This window comes from Argiope bruennichi, chromosome 3 (genome assembly GCF_947563725.1).
Source record: "Argiope bruennichi chromosome 3, qqArgBrue1.1, whole genome shotgun sequence".
NCBI classification, from domain to species: domain Eukaryota; kingdom Metazoa; phylum Arthropoda; class Arachnida; order Araneae; family Araneidae; genus Argiope; species Argiope bruennichi.
The window spans coordinates 1,609,786-1,635,846 of record NC_079153.1 but is presented as its reverse complement, the minus strand read 5'-3'; the positions used below and the strand labels follow the sequence as shown (position 1 = coordinate 1,635,846).

General features: G+C 27.2%; 2 protein-coding genes across 6 annotated transcripts in view; one reads left to right on the top strand and one right to left on the bottom strand.

Annotated features, from left to right (window-relative positions):
- Positions 1–13,133, bottom strand: part of LOC129962734 (protein transport protein Sec24C-like) — a 48,942-nt gene extending 35,809 nt beyond the window's left edge. The window contains exons 1-5 of one of the 5 annotated variants that reach the window (XM_056076704.1): positions 13,021–13,133; positions 10,510–10,634; positions 8,282–8,433; positions 6,976–7,680; positions 948–1,056 (exon numbers count right to left, since the gene is read on the bottom strand). In XM_056076704.1, coding sequence (XP_055932679.1) covers positions 948–1,056; positions 6,976–7,680; positions 8,282–8,433; positions 10,510–10,627 — 1,084 coding nt within the window. In that variant the 5' untranslated portion in view covers positions 10,628–10,634; positions 13,021–13,133. Of the gene's footprint in view, positions 1–947; positions 1,057–6,975; positions 7,681–8,281; positions 8,434–10,509; positions 10,635–12,618; positions 12,784–12,891 lie in introns of those variants that run through there. The other 4 variants (XM_056076703.1, XM_056076706.1, XM_056076707.1 and 1 more) reach the window with 4 other exon arrangements.
- Positions 13,134–13,471: 338 nt separating this feature from the next.
- Positions 13,472–26,061, top strand: part of LOC129963914 (uncharacterized) — a 50,704-nt gene continuing 38,114 nt past the window's right edge. The window contains exon 1 of the mRNA XM_056078508.1: positions 13,472–13,772. Within this exon, the coding sequence (XP_055934483.1) occupies positions 13,746–13,772 (27 nt within the window). The 5' untranslated portion in view covers positions 13,472–13,745. The remainder of the gene's footprint in view (positions 13,773–26,061) is intronic.

Sequence of the window (26,061 nt, the reverse complement as noted above, 5' to 3'; positions counted from 1 at the left end):
GGTGTTTGATTAATCTTTTAAAGTAAGATCATACACTTTTTTTTTTTATGAGCCATATGTTTGGTGTGTCAACCCCCTGGTTGGCGATGCATAATCAGAAATGAGTTTTGGCGTCAGTAAACCCAATCAATCAATGCATTAATACCACTCTAAATTAACAAATCCTGATAATGTGCAAAACTCATAAATCAATTAATTAAAGGAAAATGAAATGAAATTTTCTTGTGCAGTGTCCCGGCCTAAATTTATTCATGCAATGATTTCATCAGTTTTGGACAATCTATTTCTTCTTTTATACCAATAACAGGAGAAAAAGAATAAAGACAGAGAAAAGTTTTTCAGATATGATTGGGGGGGGGGGGAGGATACAAAAAAAAAAATCAAGTGAAACCATTTCAAACATACAAAGAAAAATTTTGAAATCAATAGATAGGATATTAAATATATTCAAAGCCATCCTGAAGTTAATAAATTGGCAGTGAATAAATATATACCCAAAACAACTCACAAAAAGGTTGTTAAAAAATATATTCAAAATCATTCTGAAAATAGGAAATTGTATGTATTGTAAAATTTTTATGTAAACATAATTTTTATATTAAAGGTATTAGATATAATAATCTTTTCATCCCAAGCAATGCTGGGTATATCAGTTATAGAATATAAAGGAAAAGAGACAAGTATTAAATTAATTATTGTTTGCTTCACATGAGGAGAAAGCAAACTTATCACAGCTTACTTTATTTAGAACCTGTAAAAATTTTAAGAAACAGTTAAAAGAATTATGAAATTCTAAGCATTTTTATTAAATGCCAAGATTAGATGACAAACTATATTAGAAGCAGGTTTATGATTTGCTTCTAATATAGTTTGTCATGAGAGAATGAATGTTTTGTTCCATGAATGATTTGTTCAAGAGAGAATAATAATATTTCCTTTATCTTTACCTTCATCAACAACGGTAAAATTAGTTGTCACTAATGGAGGTACCAGCCCTCGCTGAGCAGTTGAAAAGGTACAGCTTCTAAGTTTTCGATCATCTTCTATAACTTGAATCTACAAATACATATTTATATATTTCACAATTAGTACCTATAGATAAATATTCTAATTCAATGATTTTAAAATTTTTTTCTTAATATGTTTTAATTTGATGTTATAAAATTAAAACAAAAAGAATAAATTTTAACATTTTAAAATGCATTAAAATAACGGATTATACTTGCATTGCTTTGGTGTATTTCAAAGTTGTACACTGGATATGGAGTTATTTGATTCAATAAGTTTCAACTCTATGTATACAAGTTTTTAAAGAAAATATTACCCTAATTTGAAATTAAATAGCAAAATTAAAAAAAAAAAAAAATTATCTTTAAAGACAACTTGGACCGACAGTTTACAGAAAGCTACAAGCAACTTTATTACCAGAGAATAATGAACATAATTCTCACATTTCATGGCATTAAAGAAGAAAGTGAAATGGATGAAAGTTTGTATTAAAATTTTGTTACTCAATATATCAGGAGCTGAATGGTTTGCTTTGATAGAGTTCAACAGCCTGCAAATCAGTATGCTGTATCAAACATATAATGATCACATAATGGTGTTTAAATTTCATTGAAATATTTCAACTATTTTAAAATAGCTTGAGAACCCATTCAGAAATATTTAATGTAACAATCACTATGCAGCTTTCCTTACAATGTCATCACAAGTTATCTGAATGTACAGGATCTCCTCAAGAATGGTTTTCATTATGCCAGAAAAGTTATAAGTCAGATTTATATTTTTTTAATGCAATTCTCTTTTGAATGCGTTATAGAATTTGTACTTATACAATATTTGTACGCACTCTAAGAAAGAATACAGCAAATATTATACATAAACATACAAAAAATTTCATTTTATTTTGAAATTTATTACTTGTAGTCGTAATTGTAGATAAATTGCAATTCAAGGAAAATATATAGTAAATCCAAGAGTTTCAGCAGTGATGAAAATTATTTTTTAAGTAATAAATAAATAAAAAAAAATCAAGTAATGGAAACCAAAATATGTTTCAATAGTGAAAAATATCGGTGTAACATAGAAAGAATGTCCGATTAAAAAAATTTAATGCTATCAGTTAAGAATTTATTTAGATCTAATGATTTGCAATTTTCAAAGTTGATATAAGGATAATACCACAGAGCTGAGATACTGATAGAGGGAGTGCAACCCTACTTTGGTGTAGGACAAGATAAAATCACATGACCTGTGGACAGAATTTGTGTTCACTGTAACCGCATTCTTCGTTCCCCATTATATTTGAATGGCAGATTTTTTCTCGCTTTTAACTGTTAAATTTTAAAACTTATTTAAGCCATGGTTAACTATTGTTGTGCAATTGGATGCAAAGAAAAAGCTTATAAGGATAGTCCTGTATCATTTCACAGGTATGTACAATAAATATATTCTGTTTATATCCATTTAAGTCAATTTAAAATTTCATAGCCTCTATCACTCAGTGATTTTGGTGTTAAAACTGAATATTTCATAGTTTGGTTTAGTTATTGTATTAAATTTATTTAATTTGTTATTAGGCTTCATTTAAACTGATGTAACTGCATTATATTTTGTTACTTGCTTTATTTTAATCTCGAATGTGTTGCAAGTGCTTGGCTGCAAGCTTGGCATGATTTTTTCTCGCCAATATAATTGTTTACATAAAGAATATTGACCGAATAATAATTGTGTATTTATTTCAGTGCAAAAGTTCCTCATTATTTTCAATATGTTGTTTCTTATTACCATAAATATTCGAATCGTATTATACCGTAAAAGATATTAAATCATCATTGTGAATGAAATAGTGAAACTAAAATGTATGTTTTATTGAAAATGGTATACAGTAAAATTTCATAAATGTGCTAGCAGTAATTGCATGTTTTTATAAATTTTAATTAAGATCTAAAAAGAAACTAGTGGATATTCTAAAAGTAAACTATTAAAGAAAGAAATACTATCCTTGCAGATAAAAATTTTGTCTGAATGTTAACATTTATTAATAACTTGAGATATGCACATACCTTAAAATCACCGTTTTTGTAAAAATTTCGAATTTCCTTATTATTTTGTATTAAATCAATACATTTAAGATTCCAAAAATGATTTAATTTTTTTTCTGCAATAGTTAGAAGCAAAGTTACTGCCAACACTATAAACCAGAAGCAAAATATTTAAAACTGATATTAACAAGGAGAAGGCACGAGGTTTAAAACTGAGTTCGGAATGAGATTTTGTATAATGATAGTATGCATTTAGAATGTTTATTAATGAAAATATTAAGACTCAATAGTCAACCTTAAAACTTTCAAATTAGCTTACGTACTAATAATATGTTAACCGAACATGCGCTCGAGTAGTATAGTCGTTAGGGCACTGGCGTAGCATTCAGGATACCTGGGTTCAATTCTGAGATAGTGTTTTTTTTCTTTCTAAATTATTTCAAAATATTATCTTTTAATATTATATTTTTATCTTATTATTTTTTTATTAATTATTTTAAATTAACATCTTTTTTTTGTTGCAAAAATGAATATTATTCCGAATATTCAAGAAAAAAAAAAAAAGACTTGGGTCACTTTTATAATCTGCTTTTATTATAAAGTTTTTTTTATTTTTTTAAATGAGATAATGATAAAAGTATTTGAACATGTAATGTAAAATTAAAAGATGTTTTTAGGTAAAGAAAAGAAATAAAATGTTTACTTAAAGAAGAAAAATACTCACTTTTAATTAATGCACAAAAACAAAGTAAAAAAGTAAACATAATTTAAATCAACAAACTCGGCTATTGATGTAAAAAAGAAAACATTGTTTTCGAAACCAGTTTGCTTGATTTTCAAAGAATGAATATATAAAAATTTAGGAAATGTTAACCGGAAATGAAAACCGACCGGACCCAATGGCGGAAAGCAAAATGTTGCATGGCAGTTTTTGAGTATGCCAAAATTTGCAATATGGCACCAAAAAAGGCCAGATTTCTCACAAGTCACATGTTGCATACATTTGTTTAGACTAGAAACAAGCGACTAGCTTCCTCCATTTATATATCAGCTATATGGATAATACAAAATTATTAGTGAATTTCCTCAATTTGCCAAATAGAAATACTATTTCAATGATCCATTAGCTGTACCATATCTCATGATTGAGACTGGTTTCCCAGATTTTTTTAAGTCAAGAGCTATTTTATGCTAAACTATGCAAAACATTTATTGAATTCAAATAAAATGACAGGAAAACTAAATTTTGAAAGACAATTGATTATTATAAATTTAAAAAATCCCCCCCCCCAAAAGGATGAAAAGTCTGATTTTTCAACTAGGATGAAATATGACCCAAGTAGAAAAAAATGATAAAAGCTGTTCAATACAGAAAAAAACAAATTTGACTTAAAAAGTTAAAAAAAAAAAAAAAAATTGATGTTTTTTCTTAACCAAATCCTTCAAATTAAGAAATGATGAATGAAAATGGTCACAATGATATGAAGTAAAAGAAATTTCACATTAAGATTTATGTGACATGCAAGACATAATGGTATCCTCTCTTCAAAAAGGAGATCATAGTGAGTGAAACAAATGTGTCCTATATAAAGATGAGTTAATCTGATATCAATCTTTGGTATAGAGAGAATAGGCCAAAAATTAATTGTGGATTTAAGTGAATGCAATTTATTGTGATCCTATGTTTTTTGCTAAGTAAAATAGAGCTTTTTAATCTCACAATGTGGGAGTGATTTTTACAGAAAAGGATCATGTAGATTTAGCTATAAAATCAGCCTTTCCTTTGCTCAAGAACCCATGATCATGAATCCAGCAGAAAAGAACACTAAAACTCTTATTTTATTGTAGTTGTATGGCAAATTAAAAAAAATAATAATAAATTCAAACAGCAATTGAATGCATCTGGTTGCGGAAGTCAGAAAGTGTTTCCACAGAATTTTTTGTGTTGGCATAAATAAAAAAATACTATTATGAATAGAATGCGAGACTTCATAAAGGCTATAGAAAATTACTACTAATTCAGCAGTAAAAACAGGTTAACAGTTGTGCAAACAATAGCTCAGTATATCCATTAGAGTATATCCAAAATAATACCTATAAACCAATGTGATTTTGATTCATCGGTAAAAATTAGCATAAAAGAATAATACTGCACTTTTTCATCAGCACAGCAATAATAATAAAAACACTGTTGGGAAAATAACAGGAGCAATTGCAGCTTTAGTAAATCCAGTGAAGAGATACAAAAAAGAAAAAAATGCCTGTAACCAAAAGTCAAAGGTAAAAGAAATCCAGAAACTTAATGGTAATACTAAAAGGTTCTGAGTCATGAAAGAAATTTTTTGACTCTAACAAAGACAGAGTAAGAGAGGTTGAGCATCATAGATTCTTCGAAGACTAAAGGTAGAAATGTGTGATAAATGGGACAAACTGCACAAACATAAGATAGGACATTTCTTGCATCACAAACAAAATGACAACTAGTGACAAATAACATACAAATCCTCTATTGTGAATGCTTCAGAGCAGATGCACAGAGCAAAGTAGTAGATGGTATCAAAATATCAAAGAGCAACAAAATGTTGAAAACCATACAGCTATTAACAACCTATGGAGGTTATGGTAAGTATGGAGAGATTTGATCAACAACTCAGAATATTTTTGAGAGCAATTTTAATATTTTAAAGGCTTCTCACACTTTGCAAGCATAAAATATACTGAAGGAAGATGAGTTTTCAAACAAAAATCACTCTCTAAAATGGTATATCATTCATCACAGGTATAGGGTAATTTCTGATGCAAACACTCGATTCTAAATGAATGTTTTGCTTCCTGCAGAAGTAAGCACACCAAGAAGAAATTTCTCTGGAGAAATTTTGTACCTATTATTATTACACATAGCAACTTGCAATTGACACTCTTTTAAATTCATGTTGCTCCTTGGCTGGAGATCTACAGATAATCAACAAAAAAATTTTCTAAACCAGATGATGACAATAAGTGACTTAGATGAATAATAAAAAGTACAAACTGAAGACACTATCTTGCGGGACACTCTCAGCTTGAATAAAATTATTAGAACATAAATTTTCCAAGCAAACTCTAGAGATTCGATTAAAAAAAGAAGTTTTGTAAAAAGTTGGTTTCCTTTAAAACCTAAAAAGAAAAGTGTAGAAAGTATGCATAATGCTATACAAAATCATTTGCATATGAAAGAAAATAGAGACAAAGTTATTGCTTCTAACCAATATGTTGCATATTTGGATTTTCTTTAAGACAATGTTATCAAAGGTAGATTGATCTCTACAGAGCGATGCATCCTTGTTTCTCTAATTCAAAAGCTAAGTATTGACCATGCACTAAAAGGTCTTATAAAGTTAGCTCATCTGGGCCAGCAATTCAGAAAATTGAGTGAATCTTTACCAGGCTTTAGGATTAGATTCGCATGAGAATATATAGCCCTAGGTGCTCTAGTCCACATCTACTTTATATGTAAAGAAATTATATATTAAATAACTCTTAATCATTTAGGTTCTAATAATGAGAGAGATATATATATAGCAGCAAATTATAAAATAATGTCCATGCTTTCATGAAATTCATTTTGCTGTTGAATGAATTATGGGAAAGAAAGAAAGGGATTTATTAATTGGACATTTTTAGAGTCACGAAGGATAGCTATATAAAATATTTAAAGAAAAATTTTAACTCTACATGCTCCTCTATCTTATAAGCATGAATATTAAAGATTGTTTGCTAAAATTTGCATATAACTTTTTTTTTCTCTAACTAATTTTGATTTATTTTATACAATTAAATTTACCTTTATATTATGTGTGTATCAATAATGTTAAAAACAATATATTTTATAAACAACTAAAAAACTGTTTTTAGCAATTATAATTTATTAATGATAATATATACTTACAGGACTAGGCATATTATCAGGATCTAATCTTCTGTTTTGTGGAGGTTGTGGCAGAGATCCAAGACGATTCTGAGCTTGTAGATTGCTGGCTGGTGGATGGCCATATTGAGTTGCAGAAGAAGGTGGAATACCACCTCCCTGATTTGGTACAGGAGACTGAGAAGGTGGATAACGAGCATTCATGCTAGAATTCTGTTGTGAATATTGATTTGCCAATGGCACAGAAGGGACACCATCACTAGTTGTTCCATTTGTGTAAGGACCAGGCCTAAATGGTCCAGGGGGTGGTATAGATCTCTGTTGCTGGAACATTTCGGGATTTTGCATTTTACTCGGAAAATTATTAATCTGGTTACTTTGTCCAGGTGGTGGTGTCTGTTGAACTGTCCGATCACTATGCTGCATGGTGGAAGGAAAAGAATTATTATTTGTAGGTAGTACAGAACTTGGATCTGCATTGTATGGAGGATAAGGTGGAACATTGACATTTGATGAATAGGAAGATGGAGGATTTGGAATAGGCCCTGCATGCGACGGTTGAGACATTCGAGGAGGCTGAGGCTGTTGCCAATACTGTTGCTGTCCAGGTATATTTGATGGTATCTGGGCAGGTGGCATATTGTTAGAATGCCTTTGAGAAGGATGGGTTAATGGTAGATGATTCTGATTCTGCGAAAGATGCATTGCATTGAAATCTTGAGACATCTATATATATATACAGAAAAAAAAAAAAAAATCAGTGGAGCTTAGTATAGGAATATTCAATGGTTGAAAGGGAAAAATTTGGTATTCAGGATAGACATTTTAAGAGTCCATACTCAGATAATACTTATTGATTGATAATACAGTTTTTGTAAAATAAACTAAATATCTTTAATATAAGAACAGAAATAATCGATAAAATTTTTTTATTATAAAAACATTAAATAACATAATGGAAAAAATAATTTGCATATAAATTTATGATAAAGCAGTTATATTATTAAACAAAAAAAGATTTACATCAGATTCACAGATAACGCATAATAACATAACTAAATTGAGCAAAATAGATAAATTGAGTACATTTCAATGCATTGAAATTGTTCGGAAAATACATTTTTATTATAATATAACTTGAATTACATTAAAATATAAAATATATAAAAAAATTATAGGGCATTATAAAAGATAATGTTCCAATACATTTTATTTCATGATTCTCAGCAAAATATATTTGGACAAAAAAAATAAGCATCTGTATAAAGGTTCTTTTTGTCGACATAAATTTATCAAGCAAGAATTTGGTAAATAAAATCTAAATTACTTGATTATTAATAATCTGGCTAGTTGGAGGCACTGCAGGAGATTGCACTTGGGAAGTACTTTGGTTATGCAATGGTCCAGGAAAGTTACCCGATGGGCCATTTTGCATTCCTGGATTTCCATATGGCACTGGAGGATAGCCTTTGTTCACTGCTATAAAAAGGGTATTAAAATGCATATTCTAATTTATATATATATATATATATGCATGTAACATTATTTTGGTTGAAGCAGAATGCAGGTTCGAAGACACTGAAGAAACAATTTACATTTTAAAATTAATTTTAGTATTCATTCCAGGAAAGCAATTTATTTACAAGCAGGCGCAGACAAGGCACATCCAAAACAGAGCGAAACAAAAGCAGAAGTAAGAAAAAAGGGATGAAACAAATGATCACTAGTCTTATATAAAACATGGGATTTCCGGCCACGTGTCAACTGAATGCATGCGTTGACCTTTGAGCAAGGCAACGGAAGTATCACTTTCACTCGATACGTAGAATTGATTGTGCAGTAATTTTTATGCACTTTCATATGTGAAATGGTATCGGGAAACAAGAGAACACTTTAGAATCATTCCGACATGGGCCAAATTAGGCAAAAATTTGGGAAATTAATTTGAATTAAATTATATATTAAAATATCATTACATATTATATATTGGCAAACATTGTTTTTTCGAAAAAATAGGAGAATTTTCATTTTCACAATAATTGCTGAATACACACTTCAAATTAAGCGAATTTTTCAGTTAAGCAATTTTAGTATATACTTCGAATTACGTAAAAAATAAAAGCTTGATCTAAAAAAAATAAAGAAAATATTTCATTTCTATAGTAAGATGGCATTTTAGAACATATTTTTATATATAAATAAAGAAAACAGAATTGTAAAACTTCATCTGTATACTTGAAATGTATTATGTATACAATATTTCTGCCTAATGCAACAGAGCATTAATTAATAGTCAAGTGTCAACTGGATGATCTCACGGCATTTGAATATACTTTTTAAAAATCCAAACTATTAATGAAAAAAAAAATGTAGTGAAAAATAATGATAAAAATGTGCAGTATCTATACTAGAAAAATAGAGCAATCTTATATTTTGTACATTTAAAAATATTAATCAACCTCTTTTGTCTAAACTATAGAGAAAACTGCATAGAGAATTTCATAAAAATTAGCATTAAAAATATACTTATAAGACACATAACAAAAACTTTAAAAAAATATGAAAATAATAATAATAATAAGCTAATTTATACTCATTAATAATGAACATAAAATGCTTCATTCATTATAAAAGAATTTATACTTGCTTAATTGTAAAAACTTTTTATTTAACTAAAATCTGTAAAAGATATTTTGTCAAAGATATTTAAAAAACAGTTGCCATAAAGAGAAGAATTCATTTTAGCTTGACCAATACACTTTTCAGAAAATTTAGATTTCTTACTGTGAATTTTTCAATAGAAGCTTACAGTGTTAAATTTTCCTCCAATTTTAAATTGGCAATCACGGCAGCATTTATAGACTGCAATGATCTGTGAAAAGGTTTCAACAGGAGGCTTCATTCTTGGAAATCAGATTTCATTACATATCTGCCATGAATAAGAGCCTAATGCACATTAAATTCAATGCCAGAAATCAGGACAAGATTTAAAAATCTAACCAACTTAATTCCATTTCAAAATTATAAGGTATATTTTAGAAATAATTTCAATATTTTTTCAAAATGAGACATTAACAAAGTTAAGCAGCACTCACTACTGCAACAGATTATATTACAAACAGAGGATTTCCTTACAAATTAATAATAATCTTAGTATTAAATTAAGAATCATTGTACAATTCTATACTTGACAATAGAGGAATTGTGATTATATTTCAAAAATCCAGGTAAAAATTAATTAAATTCAAAATATTAACAAAATACATAAGAGAAATTTAAAAATAATAGTAAACATTATGCATCCATAAATCACAAAATTTCTTTCTAAATATTCTAAATTTTTAATTTACATATTTATTCTTAATCAAAATTTATGACATTGAATTTGGAAATTTCCTTTTTGAGAAAGTAAAAATTGAAGAAATCAGCACAAATAGCAATAAAAAAATCCTTTCCTGACAATAGAAATTCTTAATATCAGATGCTATTAAGAATGCTTAATATCAGATGCTAATGTATATCTTCAGAAAATTGCATTTGAATCATTTTTATTACCTGGTCCACTTTGCATATCATAATTATTCACTGAATTCTGTTGGTAAGATTGATTATACGGTTGTATAAATGACCCTGGAGGTCTCATTTGACCATCATACTGCGAATGTGGATTCATTTGTAATCTAAATAAGAAAATATAATTAAATTCTAAAACATAACAACTAAATGAATTTCTAAAAACTGAATTACTTGAAGATAAATAATCAATATATAATATTAATTATATATAAATGCTGGATTAACCGTTTCAAGGTGCAAATCATACATATTCATCATAAAGCATGTTGTTAATGTATTGCAGGAGAATGAGTTTTGTGGACAGCCGATGCATATACACATTTTATTTTGAAATAATTTTTAAAAACTATTAAATGGCAATCTGTCTGTAACTTTGGAAATGAAAGTAGTTTTAGATTCCTAGCCAATAATTTATTCACATTTTATCCGAATTCAGTGTTTTGCTTGGCAAATGTTACAAGGGAGGAAGGAATGAATAATATAAACAAATAGTTCAGTTCTTTAACTTTTCACATGATAAAACAATTTGCATTTCTAATCTCTCTATAAATACTTATTTTTTTTTAAATAACTAAGTGTTGCCTTTTAGTGTTTTACTATCAGTTCTGTTAGATTTTGAGTTGTTTTCAGATATATTTTGCATAATTAGTTTTTTTTATTTTGGAAATCTTCGACTTTAGTTTATTATGGTTAGAAAATGTTATTTATTAGAATTATATATTCAAATAATATGCCAATGAATAATACGGATGAGGGTGGCAATTCATTTTCCAAAGAGAAAGTGATATTTCTAGCACTTTTGATATAGACATTTTATCAGAGACAAAACACTTGACTGCCTTCCACTTCTTGCAAAAAAAAAAAAAAAAAAAAAAAAAATGAAATTTTTTTTATTGAAATTATGGAACAGTTTGAGCAAAATTTTTAAAAATTATTTCTCAAGGCAAATATATTTTTTTCATGTCTTCATATAAGTTAAAAGGAAAAGATTACAAAATGTTAATTTTAATATATAAAGCTTAAATAATAATTTTAACGAAAACCAAAAATTACAATTTAAACTCTTATCATGCGACTTCTTTTAGAGTTACACTTTCTGACCATTATGAAATTTCATTTTGAGAAAATATACATAACAAATTCATATATAGGACAAATTCTAGAATAGATAATAAAATTTAAACACAATTCAATTCATAGTAAATGTAAAATTTAATATTTGGTAAAATATATATACAATATTTTTGGGAAAACAATAAAAAAAAAATTCCGCAGATTTTTATTCCTTTACATACGATATCAAATTTTTAAAATAAAAATTTTAGTGTCAATCAAATTATAACTATAAAAAATTCTTTCAATTATTTAAAACGAAACAGTAAAAAAAATTGTATAGATCATCTGTCAAACTATAAAGCATTGCAAATCAATATTTTGATGATGTTAACAACAAAACAGCTTAAGCAAAACTATATATCAGTGAAATGGCAAGCAAAAACTTTCACAAGTTTAGTATAAAAATAACCAAGCTAATATACATGAGTGGTACATAAATTTTCTACAATTAAAAACAATTCAACCAGAAAGACTACAATGTATTGTTTTTTTAATGGTTTAATTTAGTAAATCACATTTTATAATTTGCAGAATTATCAAAAGGAGATACCACCATTTGTTTATCTAAAGAATCACATTCCATTTTAAGTGAAATAGTGTACAATTAAATTTAATTTTGGGAGATATAATATACAATTAATTTTTCAATGTCATTAAATACATAACTAAAGCAAACATCATAAAATCATAACTAATGTTTAAAGCCATTTACAGTTTTAACTCATAGAAGATCCACCTCAATAAATTCATTTCATTATCAAACAGACGACAATAGACGAAAAATATCTTTTATTATAATTGCATGGTAATATGAAAATGATTTAGGATTAATACTGCAACCAGAATTCAAGAAATTATCAGTGGCAGATATTATAACAGGAATGTAAATATTTCTAACTTCAGAATTGTCAATCCGCTAAAGCTAAAACACTTTCTACAGGATAATAAGTATAAAATATACAAGCAACTTACTTAAAATTTACTTTGTAAATAAAGTCTTATTACGTATTACAGAAGGAAATTTTTTATACTTATACTAATATATACGATTTCCTTATTCAACGAACGTTATTATGTAGAACGATCATTTCAGAACTGATAATAAATGAAATTTACTCAATGATTACTCTAGCTTTGATAGGTGTTATATCAAACACACATGTGCAACACCTCAAGTTAATTCTTGACGTATCAAACGGGTAAAAATAGTCATGCTGATAAGTGTTTGTTTGGGATGATACATACCACTGAGATATAAGCCGATTCCAAAGTTTATGAATTGTGGTAGAGACAAGACAAAATAATAATAAAAAAAGAACTGTGTAAATTAAAATTATTTTTTAATTATTAAAGTAAACAAAACAAACATTATACTTAAGTTTTATCTTTACGCCACGTAATATGTATACTTTTGCGCAAACTCTTTAAATCACCAACCCCATTTACCTAATTAAAGTGTCTAGAGAAGATGAAAGTAGAGAGTCAACAGTACAGGTTGCAATTGTTTAAAAAGAAAGAGCAGATTCTAATAATTAAAAAATATATAATGCTTGATGATTGAAATATGTGCATTTTTCAAAGATTTCAATCATATCCAAAGTATTTTTCATGACAATATTAAAATTCTCTTTTTTTTCTTTTACTTATGAATATTTATGTTTTAACGATATAACAATTTTTTACACAAAGCAAACCTATATCTAAAGAAATTATTAAAAATCTCTTATTAAGAACAGTAAAATATTATTAAATTCAAGAAGTGGTGATTATACTTATATGACAATTACGATATGCCCTCTAGCGCTCAAAGTGAAAAACTCAAATCAAGTTTTGGTTTCAGCCTTTCAGCACAAGTTTTAGGCCAGAAGTTCATTCCAACTCTTGTCTGTTTCGAAAGAGACAGACACTATTAATGATGTAAATAACATACAATAAAATGAATGCTTGAGTTCGTCGTGTAGTTAAATAGATAAATTATTTATTACTATGTGCTTCTCGAAGATTAACGAAGGCTCTTTTGGATTACTTTCTACAATGCAACTAAGTTTTGGATATACTTAGTTTAGCTATATGTTAAATGAAGCTGTGGTGTGGCAGCTATGGAGGAACCCAGTGCTACTACACAGGTAAGCAATTCGTTCATTGTATTTATTCACTGTGTAAATATTAAGAGGAATACTTTTTAAAAGTCTGTTTAGTGTTAAATTACAGGGCTGTTTTGAAGCACATTTTTTATTGCCTCATTACGAAATATTTTCATTAGTGGGTACTTGACAAACAAAAATATCTGTTGGAATACATCTTGCTGAAAATCCGATTTATTTTGTTATTCATATTTGAAACACAGTGATCTGTGAACGCTCTGTATATAGAGATAAAATTGTATTCATTTCACATAAGTTTATTATTCATTCAAATAGAATGTGTGCGTGTGAGCAAACATAGGATGCTTTTTTTTTCACATTAACCCTTCCTCCTTCTATAAATTTTCTTCTTTTTATGATGTTTGAAAATACTGTAATATAAAGTATAGTCATTAAAAAAAACTTGCTTACAAAATTTAAATTTTATTATTAATTTAGTCTAATATTTATTTGCAAAGGTATGTTGTCATTATTTAATCTAGTTCTAAGGGTGTGTTGGTGACCTTAAATATTTAATTTTTAAATGTGTGTAAAGTTATTCAAAATGTTAGAAGTTCCAAAACTTATTGTTTATAATTATAATTGAAACTAAACAGGAAAACATGATAGCGTGCACATACTTCTTCATGAAAACATACATATTAATCTTATGTAAGCAATTTATAACTTACATTGTCCTTTTATAACTAATACTATTATCATCCAGATTTGAGCATTAGGTATCTTGAAATCATAGTAAGAGTGAAGAACTAATACTAAATTTCATCCTCTCTTCTCAAGCTTACCTGAAAGTTTATATCTCAAACTCTAATGCAAGTTAAAAGGTGAGTGCAGTAATTAAAAGGATGCCTCAAAATATAATTGATCCCTAGGTAAAATTTAAAATTCTGTTGAATGTTACCAGAAAAGGTTAGACTATGATTTGAACACTTCTCTAAACACCTAGTAATAAATTGGGCAAATGATTCAATTTTTCTTTCAAGAAAGATTTTTTCCCCAAGTATATTAATGTATATAAAGTCAAAATTTAATCTTGTATAGTTTACCTAATTCTTTATGTAAATTTTTTATTTGAATAATATTAATCAGTAAATGCTGAATTAAATCCTGCATTGAGGTATGTATATATATGTTTCATTTTACTTTAAGCATATTTATGTTTGGTTATTTATTTTTATATATTACTTTTTCTGCTTCCTTGATCATACCATTTGTTGAAATTTTTTTTTATGATGTAAAATATAAATTGTTATAAAAATTAAACATAGGAGAAATTTGCATTTTTATTTTGGCATTTTTATTATCTTTATTTTTATTAATAGTTAAATTTTATCAAAAAATTACTTGATTTTTAATTTACTTAATTTTCATTTAATTTTCTTAAATTTTTATTTGATTTACTTTTACTTAATTTACTTTTTACTTTAATTTTATTAAAAATTTACTTAAAAATTTTTTATGAGTAGAAATGTAATTCTTTCAAATTAGAAGATGCTCTTCCATTTGTAAGGTCCTAAACAAAACACCTCTAAATCTTAATGATCATCAAATTTTACTGGTAAATGTTGGTACTAATAGAATTGAACTAACATTTTAAATTTAGTAATTAACTGTAATGTTAAAATGAAAAATGTATTTATCTTTTCCAAATATAAATGAGATAATTAAACTATTATTATTATGCTTTTTATTAATTATATTTAATTTATAACTTAATTTTATGCTTAGTTTTTCTTCTTTTTTTATACTTTCATTGAATGTAAAATCTTAATACAAAGAAAAAAATTGTCAATAAAAGTGAAAATCATTGATTAATTTTATCCATATATTATAAATCAAAAACAAGTTCTTTTGGTTTAATATTACTAATTGTAGATTTGCTTAATTTATTCTTGATGTTTCGACATTATTTCTAAAATCAAAACTAATTTTTAGTTTATCTATCTGAATTAATTTCTAGAGAACTATAATTACTTTGAAGTACTTAATTTCTTTAAAATAAAGAATTTAATATCTGTGAATCCAGATTTTTTTACTCACAAAAATTATTTTTGGCTCTTCAAATATGCAATAAGGAAAATGAAATTGAAGTACCATCTTCTTTTTTGTATTATTTTGAATATTTCTCTATCTTCTAATGATAGAAAATTTACTTTTTCATGACCAGTAATTTGAAATTTTAAAACAAAATTGCATACTAATAAATTATCAGAAATTCTTAAAACTTTGAATATAAAATTTACTTAACAAGACTTTACAAAATTAGACTTTATTATACTAATATATCATGATTTAAATATTTGAAAGTTGTAATCTGAATATAAATACAAAAAATAACAATTTTATAACTGTAAGTAATGTTTCTCCGTTAATAAATTTTCAGAATGCAAGTAACTGCAAAATATAAAATATGTGACCCACCATGTTTTTTAAAAAAAAATAAATTTGGGTGAAATGTGACTGGTTTCTTAATTGATTTAATTTTTATACAAAATAATCCTGAAAATAAGTTTTTTCAAATTCCTCACTTATTAGTTTCATAATTGTTGAGAAATAATTAATTGAGTACATTTCTGTTTTGTATGTTGCTACTAAAAATACTCCAGATTTTTTTTCTTTTTTAAGAACTTACTTTTTTTTTTAGTATCAGAGGAAGATTATTATATTCAGAGTTGCAACTGTGACCTTAGCACATAATACAAAAAAGCGTATTAAGTTTTTTAAAAAAAAATGGTACATAATTTATCAGATAATCAATAAAAAAAATTTTAATTTTTAATTTAAATTTGCAAGGTAAATAGTAACTGGTAAACCAGTTTGCTGATATTATCACTTTCAATAACTTCATAAGAAATAACTGAAAATCTTTACTTAAAGCTGTTATGATTGCCAACCATCAGCATCAAACTTTGAGTATTATAGGCCAAGCTTTGGCCTATTATTATACTCTCTATTTAATGTATAATGTATAAAATATAGAGAGTATTAGAAATTCTTTGATACAACCTGTAGTAGTCTTTTACAGACGCATTGTTGCAACTCGACTGTACAGAATGTATTATGCTTTGAGTTCGTAAAAGTGTCCTTATACCTAAGACCTCAACAGCAGATTGACTGTTCATTAATGACGCTTGTATATTTTTAAAGTAGATATTTTACCTGACCAGTTTCAATTTTTAAAAAATGAAATCTCATATAACTCGATCAAATGCACTTAACTTTAGAACAGCATTTGTACAAAGTTACAAAATATTGACTATTTGGGAAGGGAGTTCTGTATATCTTCCCTCTCCTTTGTATTCTCATCTGATGATAGATTGTATCTATATAAAATTAACTAAAAGCATTTGAAAATTTGGTCAATTCATGCTTTTATGTTATTCTATAACAAGTATTTTACTGTTGCAAGTTTTTTTTTTTTTTTTCATTTTTAAAATTAGTTCATAACAAGAATTAAGACAGTAGCAATCAAGAGTTGATATTCTGTATAATATTGTAAAAATGTAGGTATTATTTTTTATAAATTTAAGAAAAATGATACTTTGATATTGCATTTGTGAAGTATAATTTTCATAAATAATGTGGAAAAATCATTTTTCATTCTTTGTTATTTATGCTATTTTAGTAAAATGTTAAATGATTTATATTTATGTAGAAATTGATCATTTTATTTAATTCTGTATTTATTGACAGAGCTGTGAAATAAGCTTTCTGAAATAAATTTGAATACTATGTAATTATTGAATACTATGTATGTATTCATGTAATAACTATTTTTAACGATCAATAGGTACCTTTATTTTATATTTCCTGTCATTCAAATTCACTATAATGCTGAAATCATTGTGTATTGTTCATTGCTTTCCTTAAAGTTTTCTGTTTTTCAGTTCAGTTTTTATGAAAAGAAAATGAGTAAAGATTTCCCTTTGTGTATGTTTAAATATATTCTGTGTCTATAATTATTTATTGTTATATAATATTTTAAATTGGAACAGTAAAATATCTGCCATCTCAATTTCTGTTGCAAAACTTTCAAAAGGTTTTTTAAAAGCATTTTTTGGATATATTTTGAAATTAAATTTCTTTTCGATTCATGCTGTTTGATTGAGGCCATATAGAATGATTCAAAATGAAAATTTGCCTGCTCTTTTTAAAAATATCTAATTAGATAACACATTACTTTATGAAAGTGTGCTGTCTTTTTAAATGTTAATTAATCTATGGAATGTCTTATATTCATATGTAACATTTTTTAATTACTTTTTTTTTATAAGTATGGCAAAATGATAATTTAGTACACGTGTGATGCATGGGCATTTGTGTTTAGAAATCGCAGTATACAGTAATATGTAAACTTTATTCTTATTTTTCTCCCCTTTCCTTATTGAATATTTCCCATTTTGGAATACGACACAAATACAAACTTACAAAATAAAAACAAGCCTTAGAAGAAAAAACAAACAAACTGCAATTAGTTGCTATTTTTAAAAGTATGTTAAAAAATTGCAAACCACTTGTATTTTATCAGAAATTGTCAGGCTTTTTGAAAATGATAGAAATGATGTCAATAAGTTTGCATAGCATAGTCTCTTAATTCAGAGAAGCATGAAGAAATTATGGTGATATAAAAAAACTAATATTTCTAACCCACGTAGATCTATTAGTAAAACTAATGACAACTGCAAGTTTAGTAAAAATGTTATTGTGTTGGGAAAAAATTGCACATATAGGAGGCAGAATATCCTAATTAAGAATGCATTCTAGTTGCAAAACTAGGAATTGTGTATGTGTGTGTAATCTCTTAATTTAAATCTTAATTTATTAATTTTTATTTTAAATTCGCCATGTTGCTTCATTTAAAAATTTTCTCTTATTTCATGATCCAAACACCATTTTTTATTTCTAATATCTGCTTTGAAAAATTGCATACCATTGCTGTCTCTGGTGAGAGTGCAAGAGACTCCCTTTTATCTACACATTTCTTTCAAAGATATCCATGATCCTCTTTCCTAAGTGCACATGCATGTCAAAGAAATTCCTATTACAATCTTTTATGAAGTTACTAAATGGAAAATTTTCTGTCACTTTGCTCTTGTCTTCTGGTGGGAAGAAACACATTCCAACTTTATCCCTATTTGTAAAATATATCTCCTATTGGTGGGAGAATTAATAGATCAAGATAAAATTCCAAAAATGTGTTCTTCTTGGTCATATATCCAGTAAAATTATATATAAATTTGCATGAGGTGAAGGTAGTTAGGCTAATATTAATTTTTTTTTGAAAATAATTGTATTTGTGTAACACTTTTACTTTAATGGGTAGTTATTTTGTATCAGTATGTTTATAAATTGATTTTTATGACTACCTTTTTCCAAATAACTGTTTAAATTAGAGGCCATTGCTTCTAATTTATTAAAATTCGCTTAGGTTTATTTGCAAAGTTAGACCCTGACAGCAACTTATGTCGAAGATTTCGAATATGTTATATGTCAGCAAAACTTGACAATTACCATATAATGTTTGAAGTTTGAAAAATGAAATATCCAATGCACAGAATTGGTTCCGAAATGAATTCTTAAAAAATGAATTGTGGAGTAAATTCAAGAAACATGAGAGGTGAATTAAATTGTGTATTATAAGAGTAGTATTTTTAACATTAAAGAAATTTATCGAATCGAATTTATATTTCGTAATTACATTAATCACTAAAGAAAGATTTGTAGGCTTTTTTTCTTGTTTTGAATGCAATATTTTATTAATCTCACTTATCCATATTTCATCAGCCCCACCTATCACATAATTTCGGCGTATTCCTCTATTTTGAATAAATATAATGCAAACGATATATTCAGTTTTTGCACTTCGATTTGACATCTAATTGAACCAGTATGAAAGACAGAAAACGTAACATATCCAGTCTCCCACATCTTCCTCTGTATCCCAGCATTATTCGATGAGTAACTTCCTGTTCCATTCACGCATGGACGATTTCTCATTAAAGCGGTGAAACGCCTCAATTTGTGCTTTTTGTGGGCGGATTTCTTTGTACGAATCCTCGACTGAGACCTTGCTAAAATGGTTTAATAGTGAGCCAACTGTGGGGGAAAAAACAACGTAGGACAAGAGTTTTGGAAATAGAATCGGAAGAATAGATTAGATGTTTTCAAAAAGGAAATCGATTGCATGAAAAAATTTTCATTATGTGTAGCATGGTTATGAGAAAATGCAAAAAAATTCCGTACTGATTCGATGTATCTTTCATTTTTGTATAAGTTTTGTGATATTCGTGTTAATAGAATCTGAAAGAAAATTGAACATAATTGGTTCCAATTCCCCGAAATTTATGTGCACATAGAATGCGTTTTGCAATGGCAACTTAGCAAAAAAATCAATATGTAGCTTTGTTTGGAGCGTTGTTTAAAAATTGTTGATATATTAATATAATTGAGAAAATTACTAGCGGCAAAATTGTGACTTTTTGAGTGTTAAAATCGCTAGGTTAGGAAATCCTAGAAAAATGTATATATATTTGCTGTTATATGCTTAACACCCTTATATCAATTTATAGTGAATTGTTTTTTGATGCTGCATTATGCAAGGCAAATTAGATAGTTTCGTAATTTATTCGAAAAGATTTGTAGTTTTTATTCTGTTTTGAATGCATTATATATACTTGACATATGATGGAACGGATGAGTCAGCTTTTCAAAATGCTAAATTGATTTTATGAAAATTGATTTGCGGAATAAATTTTACTTAAAGAAACAGAGAAAGTGACAAACGTTAACTATAAATTAAACATGTTATTTTTTTTATCTAAAAAAAAAACATGTTTAACTTAATAGTTCATGTTTAAGAAATAATGCTGTAAGAATTTTTATTTTTCAGTCAGACATTTCAAAGTTTTATGTTTTTTATTCGTTTTAAGTGTTCTTAAACCAATTCTAAATATTTTTCGAAAATTTCACGTGCTTTCTTTTGAGTGAATTTAAAATAATTAGTTTACGTTTTACTTTTTTGGAAAATTCCTGAATTTATCAGAAATCAATGTTAATAAGTAAATTAAAGAAATTAATAATCAATTTTTAAACAATGCTGAAAATTTTATCAAACAATTTTTTGTAACTTTCCACATATATGCATATATCATGGAAATTTATATAATGTGTGCTACTGGTTTTAATAGTAAGCGAATATAGCTGCGTTATTGTAATTCTGTATATTATATTTCTGGAAATAATTTTATAATCTTAGGATTCTATGTAATTATGAAAAGCATCATATGCATTTGTGGATGATAAGTGAATTTTATATAAGATCATTGCATTTCCGATTCTATTCTTTGTAATGGAATTATTTGAGAAATCGAAATTTGTTTGAAATTTCAGAATTTGTTTTGGCTGGAGTTTAATTTCCTGATAAGAGCATAGTTATTATTATTCTCATTATGTAAATTGCACCAAAATGCACAACGGAATTTTAATTCCATATTTTTTGTATCCTTAATTCAGAGCGATAATTATCGGTGATGAAGTCAGAGATTGCTTTTAAAATTTCATTTATTTCCTACCAGTTTATTTTGTTAAAATTACTGAAAATGTTAAGCCCAAAGACGAGAGTTAGTCATGTGATTACTTTTAATGTCAGCCAATGACATAGCGATTGCAATGATTTTTTTTTCATATATTTTATCAACATATTTAAACAAATAAATATTTGTAAAATATTGAACTTTTAAACATTTTCCATTATGCTTTTATCGTAAAAATGGGAATTTATTGTAAACAAATCATGAACATTAAAATAAGTGATTAAACGTTTTACCCTTCGGTTTAAAAAGAGTTATGCCAAAAAATACTTGAAATTACTGTTAAAAATTTGTTTGAATCGCTTAGTATTTAATGGTCAGTTAGCTACAGAAAAAGAATTTTTTTCCCCCCTTTCTCCCTCCAAATGCTTTTCTCTTTATTGTGAAAGGAAATAATTCGTTTAAATTTCTGATATATAAAGACTTGCGTACAATTTGTGTCCTTGATGGAAATTATGTGTTCTGCGTGTTTCTCTTTGCTCGAATATAATGAAATTTGAGCATCCGTCCATGCTTCAGCGATTGTCACCATAACTCGAGAGAAAGAGAAAAAATTAACCCATATATTTCGAATGAAGGTGTTTTTTTGTCTACTGCCGTTGTTTTTCTTTTTGAGGCATCTGGTACGATGGGGGTTCATCATTCTTGCATTTAATTAACTTTTTTTTTTTTATCTGGTTACCTGTTTCAGTATATGCATGATGGCCATATTGAGTTTCATGAATCTGCCTGCATTGTGAGTCTCTTTTGTGCTTTTACTCCACTCTTTCGTTTGATAGAGATTATGTTTATTTTATGAATGTGCAACATCTTCCAAGTTTACCGCAGATGCAAATAATTGCCTGTAAAGAAATAGTGACATTTATTTTGTTCCGGAGACACGGCGTATGACTTGTGCCATGCACTTTTGGACATGAAACTGGTTGTTTTCGTGATCTTCTAAATGGATTTTACTTTACAGTTTCTTTACTCTTTTTTGATCTTTAGAACAGGTACGAATTTCCAAAAATTTCCTTTATCGATCACTTTTGTATGATTATTGATTCTTTTGTGTAATATAATAACTGAATAGCTATTTTATCCGATCATAATTTAATTTTAATGCTGGCAAGCAAAAATAAAGGTCCCTCTCTCCCCATTTTTGGCTTTAAATGATGGGCAAGTACTGTGGATTCTGTTGGTCAGTTTTCTGTGTTTTTGAAACCCCCCGGAACAGAATTTCAAGGTCACGTGCTACTAAGGATGGACGATAATTTTATTCAAAAGTTTTCATTTGCCTTCTGAATTGTTGTAAATAAAATTATAAAGTTATTTTTGTTATTCTTTTATAGGTTGATAAGAAACGCTTTAAAAATGTTTATTGTTTCTAAGCAATTAAAAAGTAATAGTTCATGCCAATTACATTCAGTATTTTTTTTCTTCTCTTTTTGTTCATGCATTTTGCGGTATCTTCATTTTTTTTTTTTTTTTTTTTTTTTTCTGATTGGCAAATTTTTATTATTCATTAAATACTTACCACAGTACATTTCCAATGTATACATTTAAATTTTATTACTTAACATTCTTTTTTATACTCACTTAATTATTTAGAACATCTTAAATTTGCACATCTTATGAGTTGTTTTTACATAAAAAAATTTTTATTAACGTGTGAAGATGAAGATCAGGCTTGTATTAACCATTTATTTTTGATAATCTGCCAATTTGGGAAGTGTGATAAATGTAATGTTTCCCATTCTATGTACATAATTAAGGTGGTTATTATCGTCCTTTCGTCACAATATCTTGTATATATTTATGAAAAAAAAAATGTATATAATTCTGTCAACTTGGAAATTCAATGCAACTTTTTTAAACGAATTCTTAGTCTTTAATCAAAGTTTATTGGGGGGATATGTGAGCAAATAATGCTATAATGTTACTGCTACTTCATTTTCGTCCTCATAAATTTTATAATTATCGAGAAGCAAATAATTTTATAATTGTCGTGAAATAACCGTGTTCATATCCGAAAGTGTCATCAACCATCTAATGTATTATTTACACTATTATAAAGTTATTACTATACCTCCGGTCTTATTATACTTTTCATTATAACGGATCCCATTCATATTCAGATCTGTATAGAGTTCTTTATTACAGAAGAATACGTATTTCCTGTTGCTCAGCAAGGCCTTGCGTGTCTTATAAAAACTCTTCTGTGAAAAAAGTAGAATTATTCAGTTTAAATATAATTTTTTTATGAATCATAATTGTCGCATTAAAGTCTTGCCCTACCGGCACCTGTATTATATTTAGTTTGGAATATTATCATTTATCAGTTTTCCTTAAAATAAATTTTTTTTCCATATTACTCACCATTTAAAGAAAATGCAGACAGGTGTATTGATTCTTCGTTTATTCTAAGCATTATATAATTCATTTTCGTTAATATAAGTTATTGAATAAACTTATATATATATCTTTTTTTATATAATTAAATAGAATCTAATAAAATATAGCATTCCCCCTCTCCCCTACTAAACATTATAGAAAAATTTCCGATGCCTACAAATTTCTTAAATTATAGATTTATAAGTAGTCGTGCTGCAGATTGCAATTTGTGCAGCAAATTTCACGCATTTTAATATTGTTTTCATTGTGAATATGAAATTCTTTAAATGACTATTGATTTCATAATTTCGTCCATGTTCAAATGTTAAATATTAAAATAAAAAATTTAAAATAAGAATTGACTTTTCAATACTACATTTTTTTTTATCGTACCGTAACTCTTTGAAAACATATTCATTCCAAAAAAGTTTTGCAAAACTATCAGAATTTATTTTAAAATTAAATTAAGACCTTTTTCACTTCAAAATTTTTTGCGAACTTGTTAAATTTGAAATTAGGAAAATTAAGTAGAACTGTTAAGTTTTAGTTTTCTTGCAGAGAAAATACAAATCTTATTTTTTTTTTTTTTCTTGTTTCAAACATAAATTCTGATCTATTTATCAGTTTTAAACACTGCCTTTAATTTAAAAACGTTTTGATGAGCCGTGCATGAGCGGAAAAAAATTCGTTTCGAATTCATCTGTTTCTATTTTTAAAAAAAGCAAATAAAAACGTTCTTCGAATTATGGGTTTCAACCATTGTTTGTGTGAATCATATGTTATCCCTGTTGAGGATAAAGGACGTCGTATCGCCTTTATGCTAGACAGGACCTTGTGCATGTATTTTATGATTCATCTATATCGTCTACCCAATTATTCTAGATACTAAATTACTTGATGCTTGTTCAATAGGTCCTAAAGGCATCGAATGCATTCAAATTTCATGTTCGGTATTTATTGGACGAATTTTCTTCAAGAATAAGAGGAACAGCTGTTAATGCTTCATTTGTAAAGTTATTGAATTATCTCTGCTTTTCGTAATTTCGATATTTTTACTGACTTCATCATGAATAATATGTTTCGTTTGAACTCTTTTTACTTATCATTGAATGCGAAATTCTGTAACATACATATTACAAAAATAAAATAATTAAGCATCACTAATAGCGCAACATTCGTTAGGACTTTTGGAATTCTGGACTGAAATTCTGTTGAAAATCCACTCAATAATTTCTTCATACCTTGTATAATCGAATTTCCTTTAATTCTTAGAAACTACGTGCATACCCTTGGGCCAAAAATTTATTAATTTTCTTATAAACTCTGTTAATTTTGAGTATTTACTTTTTCAAAAGCCAAATAAAAAATGTAATGTTCTAACAATGGATCTTAAGTCTTTGATTCGCGCTTAATTTCTGTTCACTTTAATTACCTTTATAGCACCATCGTTGCATAACACATTTTTTTTCATGCGATGATTTTTTAAAATTCTTTACATAGAAAACTTGTTTCCTGTTTTTATAGCCATATTTCTTATTACTTTTCGTAATCAAATATATTAAGAAAGCGTTACTAGGAATTTCGAGATTAGGAAATTGTGAAATAGGCCTTCTATTTTAATTAAACTTCATGCATTTAAGTACAAGCTATTATTAAATATATGCTAGCCTCCCTTGGCAACCAACTTATTCGCCTGGAATATTGGCTTTTCTGGCCTCTAAACTTTATTCGAAATGTATGACTATTCAAAATTTCACATCTTTTGTGTATTGCGATTTTAATGTAAATTGCAATGCAATAAATAAGAAAAGGGATTACTCCCTCATCCTATGTGATCAAAAGTATTCGGACGCCTTCGAATTTATGCTTTTCTCCGAATTTTTTCGGAAAGGCTGAACGAACTTTCTTTGCAATTCGACTACGGAAAAACTATTCCTGAACTCGCATTTTACTGCGAAATTCGGTCATGTAACATTTATGAATTCTACCAGAAACTTTGGTCTCGCGCCTTTTTACAGAAAGCAGATAGTGATTTGAAACTTTGAACAGTGATTTTAATTGCTTTTGGTAATATTTAGATGCATGTTTGAAAAAATGACCTGTTAATTCGGAAAAATAATAGCCCCCCCTCCATTTTTTTTTAATGAAATGCAGAGCTTTCAATCGAATTATGCAGAATTTACAGAAAGCTGAAGTAATATATTTAATAACATTGAAGTAATATATTTAAAACAAAAATCTGTAACGTTCCAGGAATAAGACGAATTTCAGGTATATAGGACAATTTTATAAAAATTCCATTTAAATAT